This window comes from Clupea harengus, chromosome 12, assembly GCF_900700415.2.
Source record: "Clupea harengus chromosome 12, Ch_v2.0.2, whole genome shotgun sequence".
Classification (NCBI taxonomy): Eukaryota; Metazoa; Chordata; class Actinopteri; order Clupeiformes; family Clupeidae; genus Clupea; species Clupea harengus.
The window spans coordinates 1169266-1188312 of NC_045163.1; the positions used below are offsets into that span (position 1 = coordinate 1169266).

A 19047-nucleotide genomic window follows, 5' to 3' on the forward strand; every position below is an offset into this window, starting at 1 on the left:
TAGTCCATGCATGGCTCCAAGCAATCACTGATGAAGTAAAATATAGTATTAAACTATAATATCATACAATGCAGCAGCATTCTTTACCATCTAATTTAATTTACCAGTGTGCAAATATGATCAGTCTGACTTATGTGTATGCTGTATGTGTATGTTTCTCAAAGGAAATAATTTAATCACAAGAAGGATTCCTTCCTTTACTTTGTAAATAAGATATCTACCCGAGAAATATTTTTACAGCCATACAAGCTTATTATTGCATATAACAGATTGCACCATATTACAAATGATCCCCATGATAACTTTTGATAGCAGTTTGAACTATCATTGTCCACATTTTTGTCATGCAATGCTGTGTACTTTGTGCTGTGCTTTGAATAATAACTGTTTACTGTTTCACAGGTTAGCTTTGGAGTCGGAGACCATCCAGGTTATCTGTCAGTGTCTCCTTTGGTCTGGGCTGCCACGTGGGACTGTGTGGGGACTGCTGGAGTTTGGAGGGCAGAAGGCCGTTCCTGAGTGAGAGGGTAAACGGTCATGGCAGTGTGCCATCCTAGTGTGTCCACAGCGGGCTCGGATTATTGTTATTATTATGATTATTATGGTGGTGGACATGCCGGAGCAGCTAAATGAGCTGTGGGTCATTTTTCCGAATCAATTCAAATTCATTTCCCATCTCCAAATAAATATTTATCAGTCAGAGCATTTGAATGCTTCGTTAAGCCGGATAATTCGCAGCACTGTTGGTTAAGAGCAACCTGGAAGGTGTCCGGGAAACGTGTGCCCTTCAGGGGTCGATGGACATTAGCATGATCACATGTAGGCCTTCCACTCAGTTCTGAAGGGGAGCGGGTTGCACACATTCCAAAAAAGATGCAGGGTAACTCAGTCCCTGCCTGACTGGCCATCATAGATATACAGTTCTACACTCTGTGCTCTCTGATCAGACTGTAAAGTAAGCATCATTTGATTGGGCCAAGAATGTCAACATCATTGACTTCATCTGGAGGAAGTGCTCCAATAAATTGTTTAAATGTGGGGGAGGCGAAATATAAACAGAGTAAGCTTTTTTGAGCGATGGCTTTCCACACAGAGGTCAGCATCTCCTGTGTGTATAGGTTGCATGCTAAAACCAGTAGTCATCTAGATGAGAGTGAGCCGAGGCCCATACTCTCTTTGTTTCGGAGCCAAAAGAAACTGGAATGTGAACTGAGGCAGTAGCTCATGGTAGTGTTCGAACCCATGCAGGGGTTCAATTTGTATCTTTGCAGTGGTGAGGTTCTTCGTCTGAAGGCACCGCAGGGCTGCTGCTGGGTGGGATAGCCTGGGGAAAATGAAGTTGCCTCTTTGGTGCCATCACCGCGATCTGCGCCCATTCATTTTCCAGATCATACTGAGGTCTGTGGTGAGTGGCAGGCCTCCACGCCGCTCCACAGAAAGCTTATTTGGAAAGAGCCCACTCTGCTGAGTCTGCACCCTCTCCTCTTCTTTCCTTTCCTCTCCTCCGCTCTTTTCCTTCTCCCCCTCTTCTCCTCCTCCTCCTCCTTCTCCTCTCAGCGCTACTGCTAAATGCGCTCTTTCAAAATTCACTTTCAGGTGGTTTGGGTTTGACTTCAGGGTTGAGTGCACAAATTGCCAAGGAGATGATGGCTCTGCCAGCCACCGGTGGAGATTAACATATGTGTGGGAGGATTTCCAATGCATGATGTGAAAATCTTATCACAGAAATATACATATGTATTCATTTTCATTTTCATCCTTGGAACTACTGCCACCCTACAACAAAGGTCAGAATGGCATGACCTATACCTCCAAATGATTAATAAAGCTGGAAGTTTTATATCAGATGACGACAGCTTTAGCTTTAGGTTATAATAGTGGCATTTGACAGCAACACAACTTTTTCCCTGATGTTTTAATGTATTTTTATATAAATCAGACCATGTTTTGATGCGACTATTGTCCTATATGTTTGTGAACTCAGTGGATTCATACCCTCCCTAAACCTCAAAATGTACTTTTTCCCTAAAAAAAAAAGTTTTTCCCTCAAACAAATTTTTCCAAAAGATTTTTGCCCTGATCTTGAACCCAAACTTTTTTTAAACCCTGGTGGCACCTGTACAAACCACTGCACCATCTGCTTGGCATCCAGCTCCCCACAACACATTACTGGGATAAATGAAACACACACACACACACACACAGCTCAGTACATACTATGGAAGCCAGTGGACCAAGCGGCCAATAGTCGGAATGACAACAGCCTGTTAGGAACATCTCTTTAATTGCTGAAACTGAAGATGCCTGTGGTCAGTCCCCTGGTGGGAGGGCCATGGGGAGGAATGTGCTGAAATCCAATCCCCAAACCCAGAGTGCAGCCCGGAATCAAAGGGTATTAGCCGAGGTTTACACTTCCTCTGCTGTTCCCTCTGCTTTGCAGCTGTATGCTTCCACAGGTGCTTGGCACAACCCCATGTTTTCAGACCACGGGCTCTAGCACTGTGTTTATGATATTATTTCTTTCCAGTGACTCACCCCTAGTTGTGAGTCTCAGCCTTTTTTAAAAAAAACCTGAAATTTGATTTTAGCCGATGTATGACCACATTGGCTGTGGAACAGCCTTGCATGGTGTTTCAACACTTAACTTCATATACCTTTCATTGTTCCACTTAGTCCTAAACACCTTCCTCTGCAGTTCACACACTGGGAAAGTTATAATATTTATGTCGTAGAAACAACATTTTTGTTATGTTTTCTATAGCAAAGATTCAGAAACTCAGAAACTACACGTAAGAAAAAGTAGAATTACATAAACTTTGTTACTGTTTTATCCCCTAATCAATAGAGGAAGTCATATATGGGTGGCCCTGAGTATTTTGTAGTATACACATTACTCTCATGTCAGTATAGCATAACATCAGTGGAAATCAGGACAATCTTCATCGCTTATCTTGTTGTTTCTGAGGTCTACCCTTGTTTTTCCATCATCTGTACATTAATGCTTTACGGTCAAGGGTGTGTGACTTTCCTTCTTTATGCTGTCTGCTTGTTTTAGTCATTAATTGTGGTATGATACCCCAAAGTTTCTCTTGAAATAACACTGACCTACTAAGAGTGTACAGATCCTCTAATAATTGAGGATTCAGTCCAGCCTTTGATTAAATCTCTCATCCACGCGAGTGAGTCACTGGCTTTGTGCTCAATGGCAATGTTATTAGTGAGGGAGCTTTAAATGAGATGCTCTCCATCAGAAACGCATAAATCTAGGAAAAAAAGACCTTAAACAGTATTTTAAAATGCATCAAAATGACACAATGCCGTTTAATTCTTTGTAACCTATTTCATTATGATTGACAAAATAACTGAGTTTTCATAAAAAAGTTAAAATTTGCTTTGCCACTCCAGGATCTACATGCAGCAAGCCATGTCACAGGCTTAAAAGCTTAGTGTGAGTCCTCAAGATCTTCTTAATAGGAAGCTAAAAGGTATTACTTTCACATTGTAAGGTTATAAATAGATTGGTCCTCCCTCAGTGAACACATTGTCTTTTATCTTCCCATTGCAGTCCAGTGAAATATTTGCAAAAGCTGATTGACTGCACTCCTCAGTACAACTGTCCAGTTTAGGCTTTTATTCGGGGATAACATGATGGATACATTGTATGCTGTATAGGCTACGAATTACTGTATATAGCCTCTGTATGACTAAAGCATCCCTGGAACTCACAAGTCTACATTGTAATAAAGTCTGTTGATTCTGCTTGTTTAAGGTCCGAGACATTTCTCTATGTTAAGTGAATTATGACACTCGAGCAGAGGTTGGCTAATTTATTCTCGTCTATGTATGGTCAATGTAAGTTTGTTTCTTAGGCCTACATACAATGGCCTATTGCGCTAGTTTTACCAATTCACAAATACTCTTGTATTGTTATGTAGGTTAAAAAGTAAGCAATGCCACACCTGCAAATATTATCTGACTATTAGAAATTGTACACTGAAGGAAATGGGGACTTGCAGAAAAATGAGATCTCTTCATTCTACGACGTCATTAAATATGACCCGAAGTTGGAGGGTGATGCATGTCCCGGATGTGGAAGAGACTTGCTGCTTGCATGCGCTTGTCTGACATGCAGCTGAACAGCTTCAGGACTAACGTTAGAGCAATGGAAAGTGGCAAGGTAGCTCTGTAGCTAACTACATGGAGTATAAAAAGAAGCGTAAAATTGCACTATCGGGGAATTTTGGATACAAGTCAACGTTTGCCACAAAATTGTCATAGTCGGAACCTACACGGTGTTTTAAAGCAAATGTAGCCAGCATTTCACATCGCTGTCGGAGAAAGATTTTCGCTAGCTAGCTCGCTAGCTAGCAAGCCTCAAAAAAGTATTTTGCGTTTACCTAACTTGGCTAAATTTGCGTTGACTGGTAGTTAACACATAACAGCATTTTTGTTTTCTTGTGGAGTAACATAGCTTCAAAACTAAGGTAAATTCTTTCACTCTCCAAATGACATTGTCATCCAGGGTTACTCTGATGAAGTATGAGATTGTTTTGTTGCTGGCTAGCTACCTATGTTAAGTTACTTAAACTCTAATGTCAACCTTTCCCCCAAACTGGTTGACGTAAGTAATTAACGGTTAGTTCAAGTCCATGTTTTAGTCTACTCGAAAACATGCACAACTCGTGTGAGCATGTTGACCGCGTAGACTAATAACAAGTCCTGTTTAAACTTTTTGTAAGTCTCAAAAACTATCCATGTCTCTGAAAGTTAGAAGTTGGGAATAGAAACAAGAGTAACGCTAGTCAATTAGACGAATTTAGCGCACCTGTATTTTTTTTCTCATCCAGTAACGTTAGGGTACTGAACGCGTATACTGTCACCATGAAGAAAAGAGAGCGTGCGTATTAATTTCATCTAGACAGGTCCGTCTGCTCAGACAATGGCATGGAATACATTTGACTTCAGTTATTTTAACACATTCATTTGACTCTAGAATGGTCATAACACAAGGACATCCACAGCCAATTTGCTAAGCGCTAAACATTTGACAGAACTGGAATTCACCCTGCATATCATTATTAATGCAGTCAGCATCACAAACGTTGTCTAGTTTTCTGTGATGCAAGCTCTTGCGAACAAACTTCTGAAAGTTTAAAGTTTAAATTAAACAATATTAGCGTAAGTATGTATAAGCCGCTTTCTATATTGTTAAAAGTATTGTCAAAGAGACTGGCGAAACCTACAGCAGTGGGTAGCCGACCCGAAAGCCACAGATGTGATGAGTAGCCTACACTGTTTGCTTGGACCGCGGTTGGAATTCATGCAGCGACGTTGTTAAGAAAGGTGATAGCCACAGTAAGGCTTTCAAAAGCACCCGATGCGTGGCTTTAGGTCATTTGTAGAGTTTTGACACTTTTGCGGTTCATGGTCACGTCATAAGGCCCTAATTCTTTTTTTTTATCAAAACCGAAAAAGATCGCTGTGGGCGAATAGAGTAGCCTATCCTATGCTTTAAATGGTTGTTGACAGTCCGCGGGGCTAGTCATCCACTCACTTGACTAGGCGCGCAGTCGTATAAACTAGCGCTATTTAACATGAGCCACTTAAAGCTATAGCATGTTTGCACTTCCATGTCACAATAAAGCACATAATCACATTTCCCTTCATTTGTCTGGCATTGCTATAGATTAATCCATCGCTGCCATCATCCGTGTTAAAGGTATCGTTATGTGAAAAGGTAGCTAGGTGGCTGTACAAACACATCATTCACGAGTGCACATGGTGCTTTAACTCGACTGAAGGGAAGCCTACAATTATTTTTAAAGTACGCTTCATGAACACCGTCCTTTTCAGAGATATTTCTCAGCGTCCAACCACCCTTGTTACACTCTGCTATAGCCAGCTAGCTATCTCTTTTGATCCCGATTTTCCGCTGGTTTTATAGACTATTTATTTATTTATATATTTGTTTTCTTTCCACGGGGTTGTCGGCGCGAGATCCTCCGTTTAACCTGCGTATTGAGCGGAGCTGGACTTGGGAAAGTCTTGTTTTAATTTCACTCATCTTCAATCTGATCGTTTATTCTGGATTCATTCATTTGAAGTTAACCTCCTGTTGCGTGATGGGGCGCTGAGAAAGAATAGGGTTTTAAGCGCAAAGTGGAATCTTGCGACTGTGGTCCTCTGTGGATTTTGAGGAAGATCTGAAATAGTGATTAGGTCCCCCCTCCTCCTTGTCAGTGCGAGACCGGGCGTCTTCTGACCGCAATTTGTTTCCATGTTTTTAGGTTTGTGTGATTTTGCTAAAATGCATCACCAACAGCGAATGGCTGCCTTAGGGACAGACAAAGAACTAAGCGACTTATTGGATTTCAGCGCGGTAAGCAATTGTTGTGCATATCCTAGTATCAATAAAATGATCCCGCACTATCGCTAAATGTTTACGTTTTGATTTACGTATGGCTATGTACTGTGGTATAAATCAGATGTGAGGCATTTGTCTTTTAAAGTGTTTTACACATGTACGCCTGTAATCTAGCCTACCGTAAATAATTTGACTTAAGAAAGTTTTAAAAATGTCGTTTACATCATGAAGTGTTTTTCCAAAGCATGTTTAGAGAAATATGATATTGCATTAGTAATTTTGTTGTCTTATAGATGCGAAACAGCGATTTGAAAATGTTCCCAACACCAATGGTAGTATATCACACTTAAGTATTTTTCTTATTTTATTCTTTTATAGATTGATATCTGTTATATTTACGTTTTGAACACAGACGTGTTGTGCATATTGTCATGTCATTGACAGCTTTTTGAGACAGTGAAATCCCCGCATTGTCCCAGTGAAAGTAGGAGCATGTCGGTGTGGTGAGATTAGGGGAACGGTCGCGGCTTCATGTCGTGGTACAAGCGGATGCTTTCCCTTGTGTTTGTGTCTGCTTCTACCACTCATGAAGCCCCGAACTTCCCCTTCACCGCTAAATAGATAAACCGTGTGAAATATTTGACTTTGAGAAATGGTTTTGGGAAGTTTATGGGCTACAGGAAATATTTCCTTCGGCCATTTTTTTTAACCTATATGGGCTCTCGGTCAATTTAGCTTTGCCGAAGAAAAGTCAAAGGCTACGGTATGTAGGCTGCTTGACAATTGAAACTAGGCTTGAACTCTGTAAATTATAGCAACGTTGACGCTTATGTAGCCTATTCCTACTATTTAAAGTTTGATACTTTTTTTCTTAGTAAATGTATCCAGCACCGTAATATATTATCTGTTGATGATTGATAGGTTGTTGAATTATTGAAGTCGTTTTATGTGGAGTCTGGTGAAGGCTAATCTGGACTAGGGATCAGTAAAAATAATAACTAGACTTTTTTTTTTTTTTTTTTTTTAATTATAAGGTACATTCTATTTGACATGAGCAAATGGCAGGGTTTAAGGAGAACGCCGTTTTCTAGGTTTTGTTAGTGTGTTTACATAAGCCTGCATTGAAAAAAAATGCAAGGCAGTTTAGGCTACTCTTCGTGGGGTTTTCTGTGATTTGATATACATACATTTTGTTAAAGCTACGGCTACTGTAAACAGTCAAAATGCATTTAAGATTATTTGTGTAATAAGAGGGACTTTCACAGTTGTGTTTTTTGCATCCTTGTTTTCCTAGATGTTTTCTCCCCCCGTAAGCAGTGGAAAGAACGGACCGACCTCGCTCGGGAGTGGACATTTCACCGGCTCAAGTACGTCAGTCACATTTCCATGATATGTCAAACATGCAGACGCACAGCTCACGCCAATGTCTTTGTCTCGAAATTACTCTGGTTGAACACATGTCTCGAATCAACACTGTACGCTCTACTTTTTGCTTTGTGCATCGAGCGGCGTTGCGCTCTGCTTTCAGATGAGTTTCAGCGTGTGGCGAAAAAGATAAATCAAATAGAACACGGTCTTCACGACTAACGATTCGCGGTCTCTAAGTTGCGGAATGTCCTCGTAAGTAGCCTAATCAGTGACGGATAGATCGATTGTTTCTGGACTTGATGCTCTTGTTTGTGATATTGAATTGAGCGATGGACAGGCCATGTGTCGTTTGGGGGGATGGACCAGCAGTTTGTTGTCTTCCTGTTTAGCAGGTGAAATGCATACGCAATGATCATCAGCTGTAGATTGGGCTCAGTGCACAGAACCAGTTCATCACACTTCCTGCTTATACACACCGTGGTCAAAGAGATATTTCTTAGTTTGTCATTTCTTATGTCCTCATTGAGTGCTCCACTGTAACATATCTTTTTTCATAAGTTTCCTAATTATTGTAACAGAATGAACTGTTGTGTATGAAATCTAAATTTGAAAATGAATTTAGGTTGTTGCAGCATTCAAGATTAATTGTAGTATTTTTTTTTTTACAGTATTTGTATACATGACTTGCGGCCCTTTTATGTGATAATGTAGGTTTATTGGGATTATGGGTATGTGTTTGAAAACTCAAGGATTTTTTTTTACCACAGTTGTAGTCATGAACTGATATGACTAAGTCATTTTTTCTGATATATTTCTTTTTGTGAAGTGTTTTGCAGCAGGAAGAAAATCATAGTCTTGACAATATCAGTAACTGAGCTGCTACTGGCTACTACTTTTGTAGGAAAAAAAATATATATAAAAAAACAAAACAGTGGCAGCAGGGTATGGAATTACTCAGGTTCACTTTTTATTTTTGGAAGTATATGGACCGTCGCTGTGCTGATTCTTTCAAGGTTGAGCTGAACCTTTCCAGATTTACCCTGTTTGGGATGTTGGCATTCCCGTGCCACCCCCACCCCTTGAATCCTGTGTTTTCCCGTGAATTGTGTGGCAGTTTTTCACTGTTGGGAAGTCGACGAAGGGGGTGGATTGGGGGGGGGGGCTGAATCCACTGTACCTTGTTGCCATGCAACTTGCAGTTGGCACGCAAAAAAAAAGGAAATGTTTCATAAAGTGTGAACTGACAAATAGGGGAGGCCTGTGTAAGTCCTATAAATGTGTGCTGGTCACATATGTTAGGCCTATATTTATTTTATTTATCTTCTAGCTAGAACAGCAGCATTGGAAGGGTTCATAAGGATGTCAAAAGAAAAAAAAGGAAAGGAGAGCACCAAATCCATTCCTGGCGTCTTCTTTTCCTTTTGTGAGCAGGATGGCACTGGGCTTACACAACCCGCGCCGCTCAGCACTGCCCGTGCCAACCCCGCCGCGACGCTGAAATTTGGGTGCAGGCAGATAGGCCTGATCGCTTGCCATATTTTTGTTCTCTTAATCGGCATAGCTTATTAAGTCACAGTGAAGAGTAAGAGTGTTTTAATAATATCCTGCTCCTGTTTGATGCACTTGTACCCAGACAGATAAAGAGCTCCCCACCAGCCTGCCTGCCGCACTCCCTCACGCTTTTCACTCCAATCTGTGGTGGTCATGCTTGTCACTCAAAAGGGTCTGATTGCATTCAAAATATAGATGAAGCCAAGGGAAACAGTCACTTAATACTTGATTTCTCTCCTCCTCCCACCACCTCTTTACCACTGAGAGTCTGTCTTTGTCTTGTTCTCAGAGAGCAGAACGACTTAAAGACTGAGTTTGTGTGTGTGTGTTTCTGAGAGCGAGAGGAAGGTGGGGGGGGGGGAGAGAGAGAGAGAAACATAGAGGCATGCTTTAATTGTGCATCGGATTAGGAATTAATAGACATTTTAGCTATAATAGGTATATTATTAGTACTATTTATGATTTAATACTAATAATTGCTGTGTTAATAACGATAATATTTTTCAGGCTTGTTTCTGAATCTCAGCCTCTTTCAGGTCTTTGCTCCCTCAGAAGAGAATAGAGGAGAGAGATGTAAAAAGGTGGATGGCAGTGGAAGGTGTTGTGTGTCTTTTACCAGGGGCCATTAGTATAAGCTCACTTTTTTGGTATGTCAGTAATCCCTTCTGTGTGCTGTTGTGATTTCATTTTAGTGTGCTTATAGTACTGGATGGTTTGGTATCGCTCTGGAAGCTTTCCTTCCACCCAGAGAGGCGAGCAGACCAAACGCTCAGGCGCTGGAGGCAGAGATGCTCAGCCTCATCATAGCTAGGAGCAGAGGCAGAGATGCTCAGCCTCATCATATCTAGGAGCAGAGGCAGAGATGCTCAGCCTCATCATAGCTAGGAGCAGAGGCAGAGATGCTCAGCCTCCTCCCAGCTAGGAGCAGAGGCAGGCTAGCAACCTTCAGCTGCTTGAGACACAGGGTGCTGTGGGCTGCAAGTTAGAAGCTTTTTGATCAGTTTGTGGAATTTATGGAAACTTCTTAATAATGAATCCTAATTCTTGTTTATAGTAGAGTGCAGGCAATTTCATCCATCTTTTCATCCAACTTTAAGAGTGGATGACATAGTATTTCCTGGAGTTCTTGTGCAGGTGCTATGGTTATGGTGTGGTTCTACTGTTTGTTTCTCATATTCAACAGTCTTTTTGTTTGACATTTGATGGAAAGTAATCAAGTAGGACAATGTCATTGTTTTGTTTAAAATGATGTAACATTGTTTAAAAGAGTGTGACCTTTGGAGTTAATTGGTATTTATGCCAGTAGGTGTATGCACTCAAATTGAGACATTGAGAGACAGTGGTGTTGACTTCAGAATAATGTAGATTCTGCTGTTTGCAGTCATTTCAGTAAGAGGTTATGTAAAGAATCGAGACCGCTGTCTACATGGGTTACTGGATGATATGATGCATCTGCACTATCATCAGGGCTTTGTGGAAACGGCAAGCATTATTGGAAAATATAGTTTGTTGCTTCATACATGCATTACTGTCTTATGATGCTAATTGGTCTGTACCAGTGAAAATTTTGAACAAAGAGCTTCAGATCGTTAAGTAATCAGGGAGGCCAGGTTGAGGTGGTGTCCACTCGAATAGTGAAAACAGCGTTTCTGTTGCGTTTTGGCCTTTGGTCCACACGATAATAGAGTGGAGATTTTTTGAAAGCGCAACCCATATAGCTTTTGAGAATGGTGACGACACAGCTCCATCTTTATCCAGTCACCTTTTATTCTCCATGAAGGTTGAGCTGTGCCCTCGAAAACCTCCGCCACGTCGTCAGTGGCAATGATTAGAAAATCTATTGTTGATCGTCAGACACATCATGCTTGTCAGCCATGTTGTATTATTATACGTATTATTATACGTGGAGGATGTAATCGATTGGGAACATCAGTGGCCAAAGCCTTTTCTGGGTTTGTTTGATATAAAGTGACGCTAAATGCCAGCAACTTTAAGGAGGGTAGGCACACTTAACTGGGGAAATTCTGTTGGCCCAAACCATGATTGCTGATGTTAAATGATTTACTTCGTCTCGTAGTGTCATTGCTTTGATAATAACCTTGTTTAGCTGTAGGATATAACTTGCAGCGTAGGTTATGCAAGAACCTAGCTAGCAAACGTTTTTGTGTTTGAAGTGTCAAAATGTTGTCATGTGGATGCAAATCTTTTTGAAAACACAAAGGAAAAACATTGTTTTCAAAATATCCATTGTCATGTGGACAACATCTGAGTTGTTGGCTGGGTCGGAGGTCCCCCAGTAGATCTCCCACACTGTGGAAGCTGTCTTAGTTGAATACTGATTCTCACTCTGCATCAGGATACAACCACACTCGTGGCTGCACCTGCTCAGATGAAGGTAGAATACAGAAAAAGTGAGAATAAACAAAAGGACTGAAAAAAGCATAATTAGCTCTTTGGAAAATAAAGACACGAGAATGTCAACTTGGCTTGTAATTAACTCCATAGGTGAAACAGCACACTCTGTAATAGGGAACTTTAATTAAGGCACAAGGCTAGTTTGGTTGACTGTTTTGGTTTATATAAGAGTGAGACAGCAGAGTGCCGTGGCAGGTTGGATCCAAGCATGTCGGAGGCTAATGCTAGCATGTCACATGCAGCGGTGTGCCGTTTTGTCGGTGTGTTTCCATCGGCCCATGCTGTGCATCAGGGTGTGCTGGTGGATTTTCAAAGCTTTGATAATGTTTTTGTGTGTCGCCACATCGTCGGCCCGGAGGCTGGCCCTGAAAGAACACATAGCCTGGAATTTGCCACCTCCCCACCGGGAATGTGGGGGAATGTCACTCACACAGCTGGGAATGTTTCATGGAAAAATCATCACCCAGACAGGGATTACGGTGAGGGAGGATCCTTGTTCTTTTCAGCGTGGCCCCATCAAGAGCTATTCCTGGTTGAGGTGCCAGTCCGAAGAGAGACTGCATGCGATGTGGCGCTGGCAGAGGGATGAGAGAACCCTGGAAGGGTCATTTTCTTTCACTAATCTGTGAAGGCTTTGTTAATGTGAGGTTAGTGCACATTTTGAAGATTAACCTTTAAAAATAAATTCAACAACAGATAGAAGTGAAAAGATGCGTGTCTGGGTCACTATATTTGGTTTGTGTTAAATAATTCACATTAATGCTGATCAACCTTTCTTTTAAACTTCCCCTTGACACTTCAATAGCGATTTTGACATTAAGCCATATTTCTTGGAGAATACGGTCATATTTCACATTTGTGAAAACAGGAGAAAGACATTCGATTTTCAAGCAGTTTTAGGCTTCAGACAATTCTTCAGAAGCTTAGCTTGGGTAAATGTTATTCTTCAAGCCTCCTACAAAAAAAGCCCCCCCATCTATCTTACATTTCTCTTTCATCAATTGATTCCAAAGATCCTATTGTTTCTACAGTAGATTCAGAAGATCCCAATACCTAAGCCCAAAAATACAATATACTAGCATCAAGGAGATTACATTGGTAAGCGTCTCTCTAAAAGATGTGCTACATTTTAGTTTTTTTTAGTCTTTTTTTTTCTTTTCATTTTTGATGAAGTATATAGTATGGGTTCATAGTATGGGTTGTCTATGATTTGTTTTACATACAAACTATTCATTTGTCTTGCCATTAAAGGCAGTCTTCTAAGAAATAAGGACATTTGTGTTCTTCTAAGTGGGAGAGCAATTGTGCCATTTTTGTGCCAGGACTCGGATTAAAAGCTAAAGGTGTGTATGTGTTGTTTGTGTCCTATGGCCATGCCTGGAAGGACCAGGTTCAGGGCCTGTCCCTTAGTGGTGCTGGATTTGGCTGATAGACTCTGCTGTTTGCCACCTGAGCTTTGTAGTGTTCAGATGTTGAGGCCTTGGCTCTCTCTTTCTCTTTTTTCCTCTCTTTCCCTCTCTCTCTCACTCTCACTCTCTCTATCACTGTCACTCTCCCCCCCCCCTTCTTTGTGTGAGTCTACATGAACACCTCTAGTGCCTTCTGCTGCTGGGACGCACCAGGGACGGAAGAGTTAATACACATTTGTGCGTGTGCATTACTGTTTTTATTGTGTTGTCAGATTGGGCGCTCACCCTGTCATGTTTTGTATTTAGTGTGTTCATTTTCAGTTATTTGTTTTTCATTTATGTCCTTGCTTACATAAGGTTGATGGGACACATTGAGCCTTTCCAATAGGAAAGACAACAAAAGGAAGACGAGATATTCCTTCCAATGCCCTGGGGGGTCTCTAATTAGTGGCTGATATGTGGGTTGAGGATTGTTTGAATTTTGTTCAGTTAACGCTTAAAAGAATTAATAGTATTTAGTGTTTATTAGTATTTACTAAATACATACAATAAAAACGTATGATGCACAGAGCATTAAAAAGATCTTGAATAATGGATACAAATCAATTTTAAAGCAGTTAAGTAAACTAACTGCCAGTTGTTTTGGAGGGACCAGTTTGGTGTTCTGGTGACACTACCTAAATGGTGAAGATTCGAGAACTGAGAAGGGATGTAGCCCTTTCACCACAAATGCTGTTCACGCTCTGTGATACTCAGTTTTCTCTTTGGTCAGCTTTCCCTTTATTGCTAACAAGAATGGGGTGATGCGGCTAGCTGTCCCTGGCTTTACTGGAGGTGCTCCCAGCGCTGCCGGATACACTCCGCTTGGAGACCACAAGATGTCAAACACCATACAAAGTTTTAGATTGATGCAGTGCTGCCTTAAATGTTTGGTCAGATTTGGTGTGCAACCTAGTTTAGACTAGTTTGCTTCCCATATGCATTGCACTCTGCCTTGTCATTCTTTTTCTTTCTAAAGTGAAGCCACACTTTCAACCGTTCGCCGTGGCCCATCTTTCACACTGCCATGCATGCTAGCTCCTATTCGTCCTTGCAGATGTATGTAGCCTTTGTTTGCAATAATGACGTTTTTTTTGTGATAAACTAACTGAAATTGTTATTTTTTATTTTATGGATACGCAGCACTTGGCATATTGGTTTCAGGTCTAATTTGCAACCGAGGTTTGGCTCCCAACCTTAGTGGCTGATTGGAACAGGTTTGTTGTGGATGCCTTGGATGAATCAGCTTCCCTACAGAGCTGTGTAGGCCATCAGTGTTGCTGCAGTGTTAACCCTAAAATGGGTTCTCCCTTTTCAGGTGTCGTCAGTAACTCTGACATTTTGTTCAGCGTAGCTGCAAGAGTGAAGAAGCAAGATGGGTGAGCTTAGATTTGAGGTTCTTTCCCTCTCTTCTGTGCCGGTCTGCCTGGGTCTGCCTGGGTCTGCCTGGGTCTGCTCACATGCTGTTCTGTGGTGGGGCCTGAGAGGTGGTGCCTGAGAGGTGTCCCCCTGAGGATGTGGTCAGGCCTGATGGGGCCTGTGAGAGGTTCAGTGAGATGAGCTGGAGAACAGGCCAGATGAGCGCTGACGTCAGGCTGAGGCTGAGGGGAAGGAGAGCCACTGTGGTGGGCTGACGGAAGAGAGAGAGAGAGAGAGAGAGAGAGAGAGAGAGAGAGAGAGAGAGAGAGAGAGAGAGAGAGAGAGAGAGAGAGAGAGAGAGAGAGAGAGAGAGAGAGAGAGAGAGAGAGAGAGAGAGAGAGAGAGAGAGAGAGAGAGAGAGAGAGAGAGAGAGAGAGAGAGAGAGATTGTTTGTGTCAGTCACACAGAGTTTGTGTTGGGGTGAGTGTAATTGTTTGAGTGGTTGTACACATAATAGGTTTTCTTTTTGCATGTGTGTATTTGGGGTTCAGCATATGTTTGTCTAAATGTGATGGTACGCAGTTGGACACTGGCTGGTTGGCTTGGTGAGTGCACGCCTTTGTGAGTGTCTGCAGCCTTGCTCTTCTGCTATTTCCATCGTTGGTCTAACATCTGGCTGCTGCTCCCTGTGCTTTGTGTGTGTGTGTGTGTGTGTGTGTGTGTGTGTGTGTGTGTGTGTGTGTGTGTGCTGCTGCCACATTGATCTCCCCCTCGCATTCCACCCTGTCAGGATGTGGAGTAGCACTACGTGTGTGTGTGTGTGTGTGTGTGTGTGTGTGTGTGTGTGTGAATCTGTGTTGGTGTAAGGGAGAGTGTCCAAATGTCTGGGTGCGTCTTTGCGCATCTGTTTTGTGTGAGTGTCTGTGTTCGTGCCACTGTGTGTACATCCCTTTAAACTGTGTGCATGTATTTGTTTGCGAGTGCTGGATGGTCTATGTAATGTATTTATGTCTGTTTGTGTTGAGGCTTGCAGGCATCTGTGTGTATACGTCTATGTGTTTTTTGGAGGATGTTTTTTTTTCTCTCAGTGTGTGCATTACCAGATGAGCGTGTGTGATTTATTTTGGGAAGAGGAAGTCCATTCTTTGGTGTGGCTTTCGACCTCAGCTTAGGATGGAAAGAGCAGCACTCCTTTTTTTTGCCCCCTATTTTTTAACCTCAAGGCTAATTTCTCCCGCTACCACTTATTTAGCGTCCATCTCCAAACAGCTTGAAGCAATTTCAGAGTCAATTATCCAATAAATACGATTTTACGTTGTTGTTTTCTTTTTGCTTTCAAGTGAAAGCTCTGTGTGTGTGTGTGTGTGTGTGTGTGTGTTAGTAAGCACGATTGAGTTTGTATTGGAATCCCCTTATGATAATCGTTGGCCTTAAACAGATGAAAAGAAGGGTGATAAATTGTCAAAGTTGTTGGGTACCCAAAGTGTTGCTGCATTTTCTCCTCCTGTAACTGGTAGGATTGTGTGCACAGCAAGTAGGCTTGTCTAGTCCTGCTGTTTTTAGAGGCATGTAAAAGATGCCTTTGTATTGGCAGGTGAAATCTCTACAAGGATGGCACAGAACCATTACCAGTTTTGAGTGATAATGAGAATGGGAGTGAGTATTTTATTTTTGTCTGTTTTTCGGTGTTGTTTTGGGAACTGGCACATTTCTGTTTTCTCTGTGTGTGTGTGTGTGTGTGTGTGTGTGTGTGTGTGTGTGTGTGAGAGATCTTGGGGTGTTCGCTTAGAGCAGAGCTGGACAGTGGAATGTAACCAGAGCTTCAGTAAAGTCATTCCCACAGAAGTTCTCTCACATGAAAGGCTTTTGTCTGGCCTCTGCGTTCCAACAGCAAGCCTTTTTTTTCTCCTCTTCGTCTTTTTCCCCCTCCTTTTTTTTCCTTTTCTTTTTTTTTCTGCTGGAAGTTTGCAGGTGTTCAGCACGGAGTAATAAAACAAACCCTGCCATTTACACACACACACACACACACACACACACACACACACACACCGACCGACCTCAGCACATGCATATACACACGCACACTCTTATTCTGCTTTTTTGTAAAACTGTACTGCTGAGGGTATTTGTGTGCCACTGCGTGTCTACAAACGTGTGTGTGTGTGTGTGTGTGTGTGTGTGTGTGTGTGTGTGAGCAGGGTTGATCTAGAGAAGGGGGGGGGGGGTTTCTGCTCCCCAGGGAGTGTGGTCTGTGATTGAGCGGAAGAACGGTGCGCTGGGGTAATGTGTAAAGCAGAATGACAGAGGGCTCTGCTCAGTGTAAGCGTGTAGCCTGCAGTCATGTGTTCTGACAGGCTTTAGGGACACCGCCTCTAAACACACTCAAACACACACACACACAGGCCCACAAACACATTTACAAGTGAACACATGTTTGTGTGTGTACCTCCTCTCGCTCCCACACACTCCCACACATGTAGAGCAGAGCACACCGTCATTCTCAGAGATGCCTCCTGTTCTGGGCTCCTAATGGCAGTAATTGTGTTTGGGCCAGTGCTGTGGGAATCCTAATAGACTGGATGTAAACATCTGCGGAGGAGAAATGATCATGCAAATGCTGCTCAGCGTCAGTGCTGACGAGTCTCCATCGGATGGTCCTCGTCCACTCAGGCCATTATCTCAGCGTCAGTGCTGAGGAGTCTCCATCGGATGGCCCTCGTCCACTCAGGCCATTGGTTAGTTAGCTCAGCGTCAGTGCTGACGAGTCTCCATCGGATCCTCGTCCACTCAGGCCATTAGCTCAGCGTCAGTGCTGACGAGTCTCCATCGGATGGCCCTCGTCCACTCAGGCCATTGGTTAGTTAGCTCAGCGTCAGTGCTGACGAGTCTCCATCGGATGGTCCTCGTCCACTCAGGCCGTTATCTCAGCGTCAGTGCTGAGGAGTCTCCATCGGATGGCCCTCGTCCACTCAGGCCATTGGTTAGTTAGCTCAGCGTCAGTGCTGACGAGTCTCCATCGGATCCTCGTCCACTCAGGCCATTAGCTCAGCGTCAGTGCTGACGAGTCTCCATCGGATGGCCCTCGTCCACTCAGGCCATTGGTTAGTTAGCTCAGCGTCAGTGCTGACGAGTCTCCATCGGATGGTCCTCGTCCACTCAGGCCGTTAGCTCAGCGTCAGTGCTGACGAGTCTCCATCGGATGGCCCTCGTCTACTCAGGCCATTAGTTAGCACACCTGCACTAAGCACAGCACTGCTTCGAGAACATGCAGAGATTGCTGGGCAGGCCTTCTGTGCTATTAAGAAGACAAGTTCTGACATGCAGTCTTATGAGCTTGGACTTTTTCACTCAAGCACGTTTTTGACGCTATGGTAACACTGCCAAACAGTAGGGGTAGAAGAGCAACTTGACCTTGCCCTCTCCCTAATCTTAGTAGCTGAAACACACACTGACACTCACATCCAGTACTTTTCTAGACATAGTATTGGCTTCATGAACCCGGCGACGGTTGAGTGAGAAGTACACACTCCACAGTGAGGCCTGCTGCTTCTGCCGCTGCTACTGTATCATAGTGTTGAAAGCTGGATGAGCAGCACTGCCACATCTGACACTTCCTCCCCACACACACACACACACCTCCTCCTCCTCCTCCTCCTCCACCCTCTGGGTTATGGTCAGGGCCTGTGTGGGCTGTCTGTGGGAACAGGTGTAGCTTTGGCTTTGAGACTTTGTTGTTTTCAGTTCCCTTTGTTGGCTCATGTGCCTTTCCTTTAGATCTTCAGACAAGTCAGTGCTTTATTATATCAATTTTAAGACAGAATAAAGTCCTGGCTAATATTTTCTATTTTCAGAAAGACATTAAGATTTATTGAACAGTACATATTAATGAAATGTATCTCATAGTGGCTTAAAGCTGGATCCATACTCTCTAGTTTAGTAATTGGTTGACATTATTTCAAGGTTTCTGAAGTTTCCTTTGAAGGCATTTAAAGGAGGGTGCCTGCTGAGATGTGTTTGCATTCATTTGTGGTGGTGCGACCAGAAACACAGTCCCCAAGAGCCCCACGTCCTGAGGAGGACATGTGATGGCGTGACACACACACTAGCATTCCCTAGTCGCCAGCCATAAAAAAAGCAGATAGAGAGAAGAGTCTTTAGCACTTTCTTAACCAAAGTGTGAATTAAATGTAGTGCTACCTTAGCAGGAGTCTCCCAGGCTTCATTTACAGCGCAGGAAAAGAGAAGATTTAAACTACATGGCGTGAATTGTTTTCACCATGCTAAACTGTTGTAAATGAACATTTAAAAGAATGTTTGTCTGTTTGTTAAAGCGTTTGCCTTCTTACTCTCAGATGTGTGTTGATATTTGGATTTGAACAGAAGAGGGAAAAATGTGAAAGGACAGTTTTTGTTGTTGCTCTAGTCCTTCGCCCAAGACTTGTAGTAGTAGTTGTTTAAAAGAAAACAATGACCAAATATAATAAGAACAACAACTTAAAATAATAGCTTATAGTCTCAGTCAGCGTTCACTGTGCATGCAAG

At 42.6% G+C, this 19047-nt stretch overlaps 1 protein-coding gene across 11 annotated transcripts in view; it reads left to right on the plus strand.

The window, feature by feature from the left end:
- Positions 1-4046: 4046 nt before the first annotated feature.
- The window catches only part of LOC105902430 (transcription factor 4), a 153127-nt gene continuing 138126 nt past the window's right edge, over positions 4047-19047 (plus strand). For 2 of the 11 annotated variants that reach the window (XM_031578423.2, XM_031578424.2), the window contains exons 1-3: positions 4503-6379; positions 6658-6696; positions 7659-7731. In XM_031578423.2, coding sequence (XP_031434283.1) covers positions 6278-6379; positions 6658-6696; positions 7659-7731 — 214 coding nt within the window. In that variant the 5' untranslated portion in view covers positions 4503-6277. The other 9 variants (XM_031578426.2, XM_031578431.2, XM_012830014.3 and 6 more) reach the window with 8 other exon arrangements.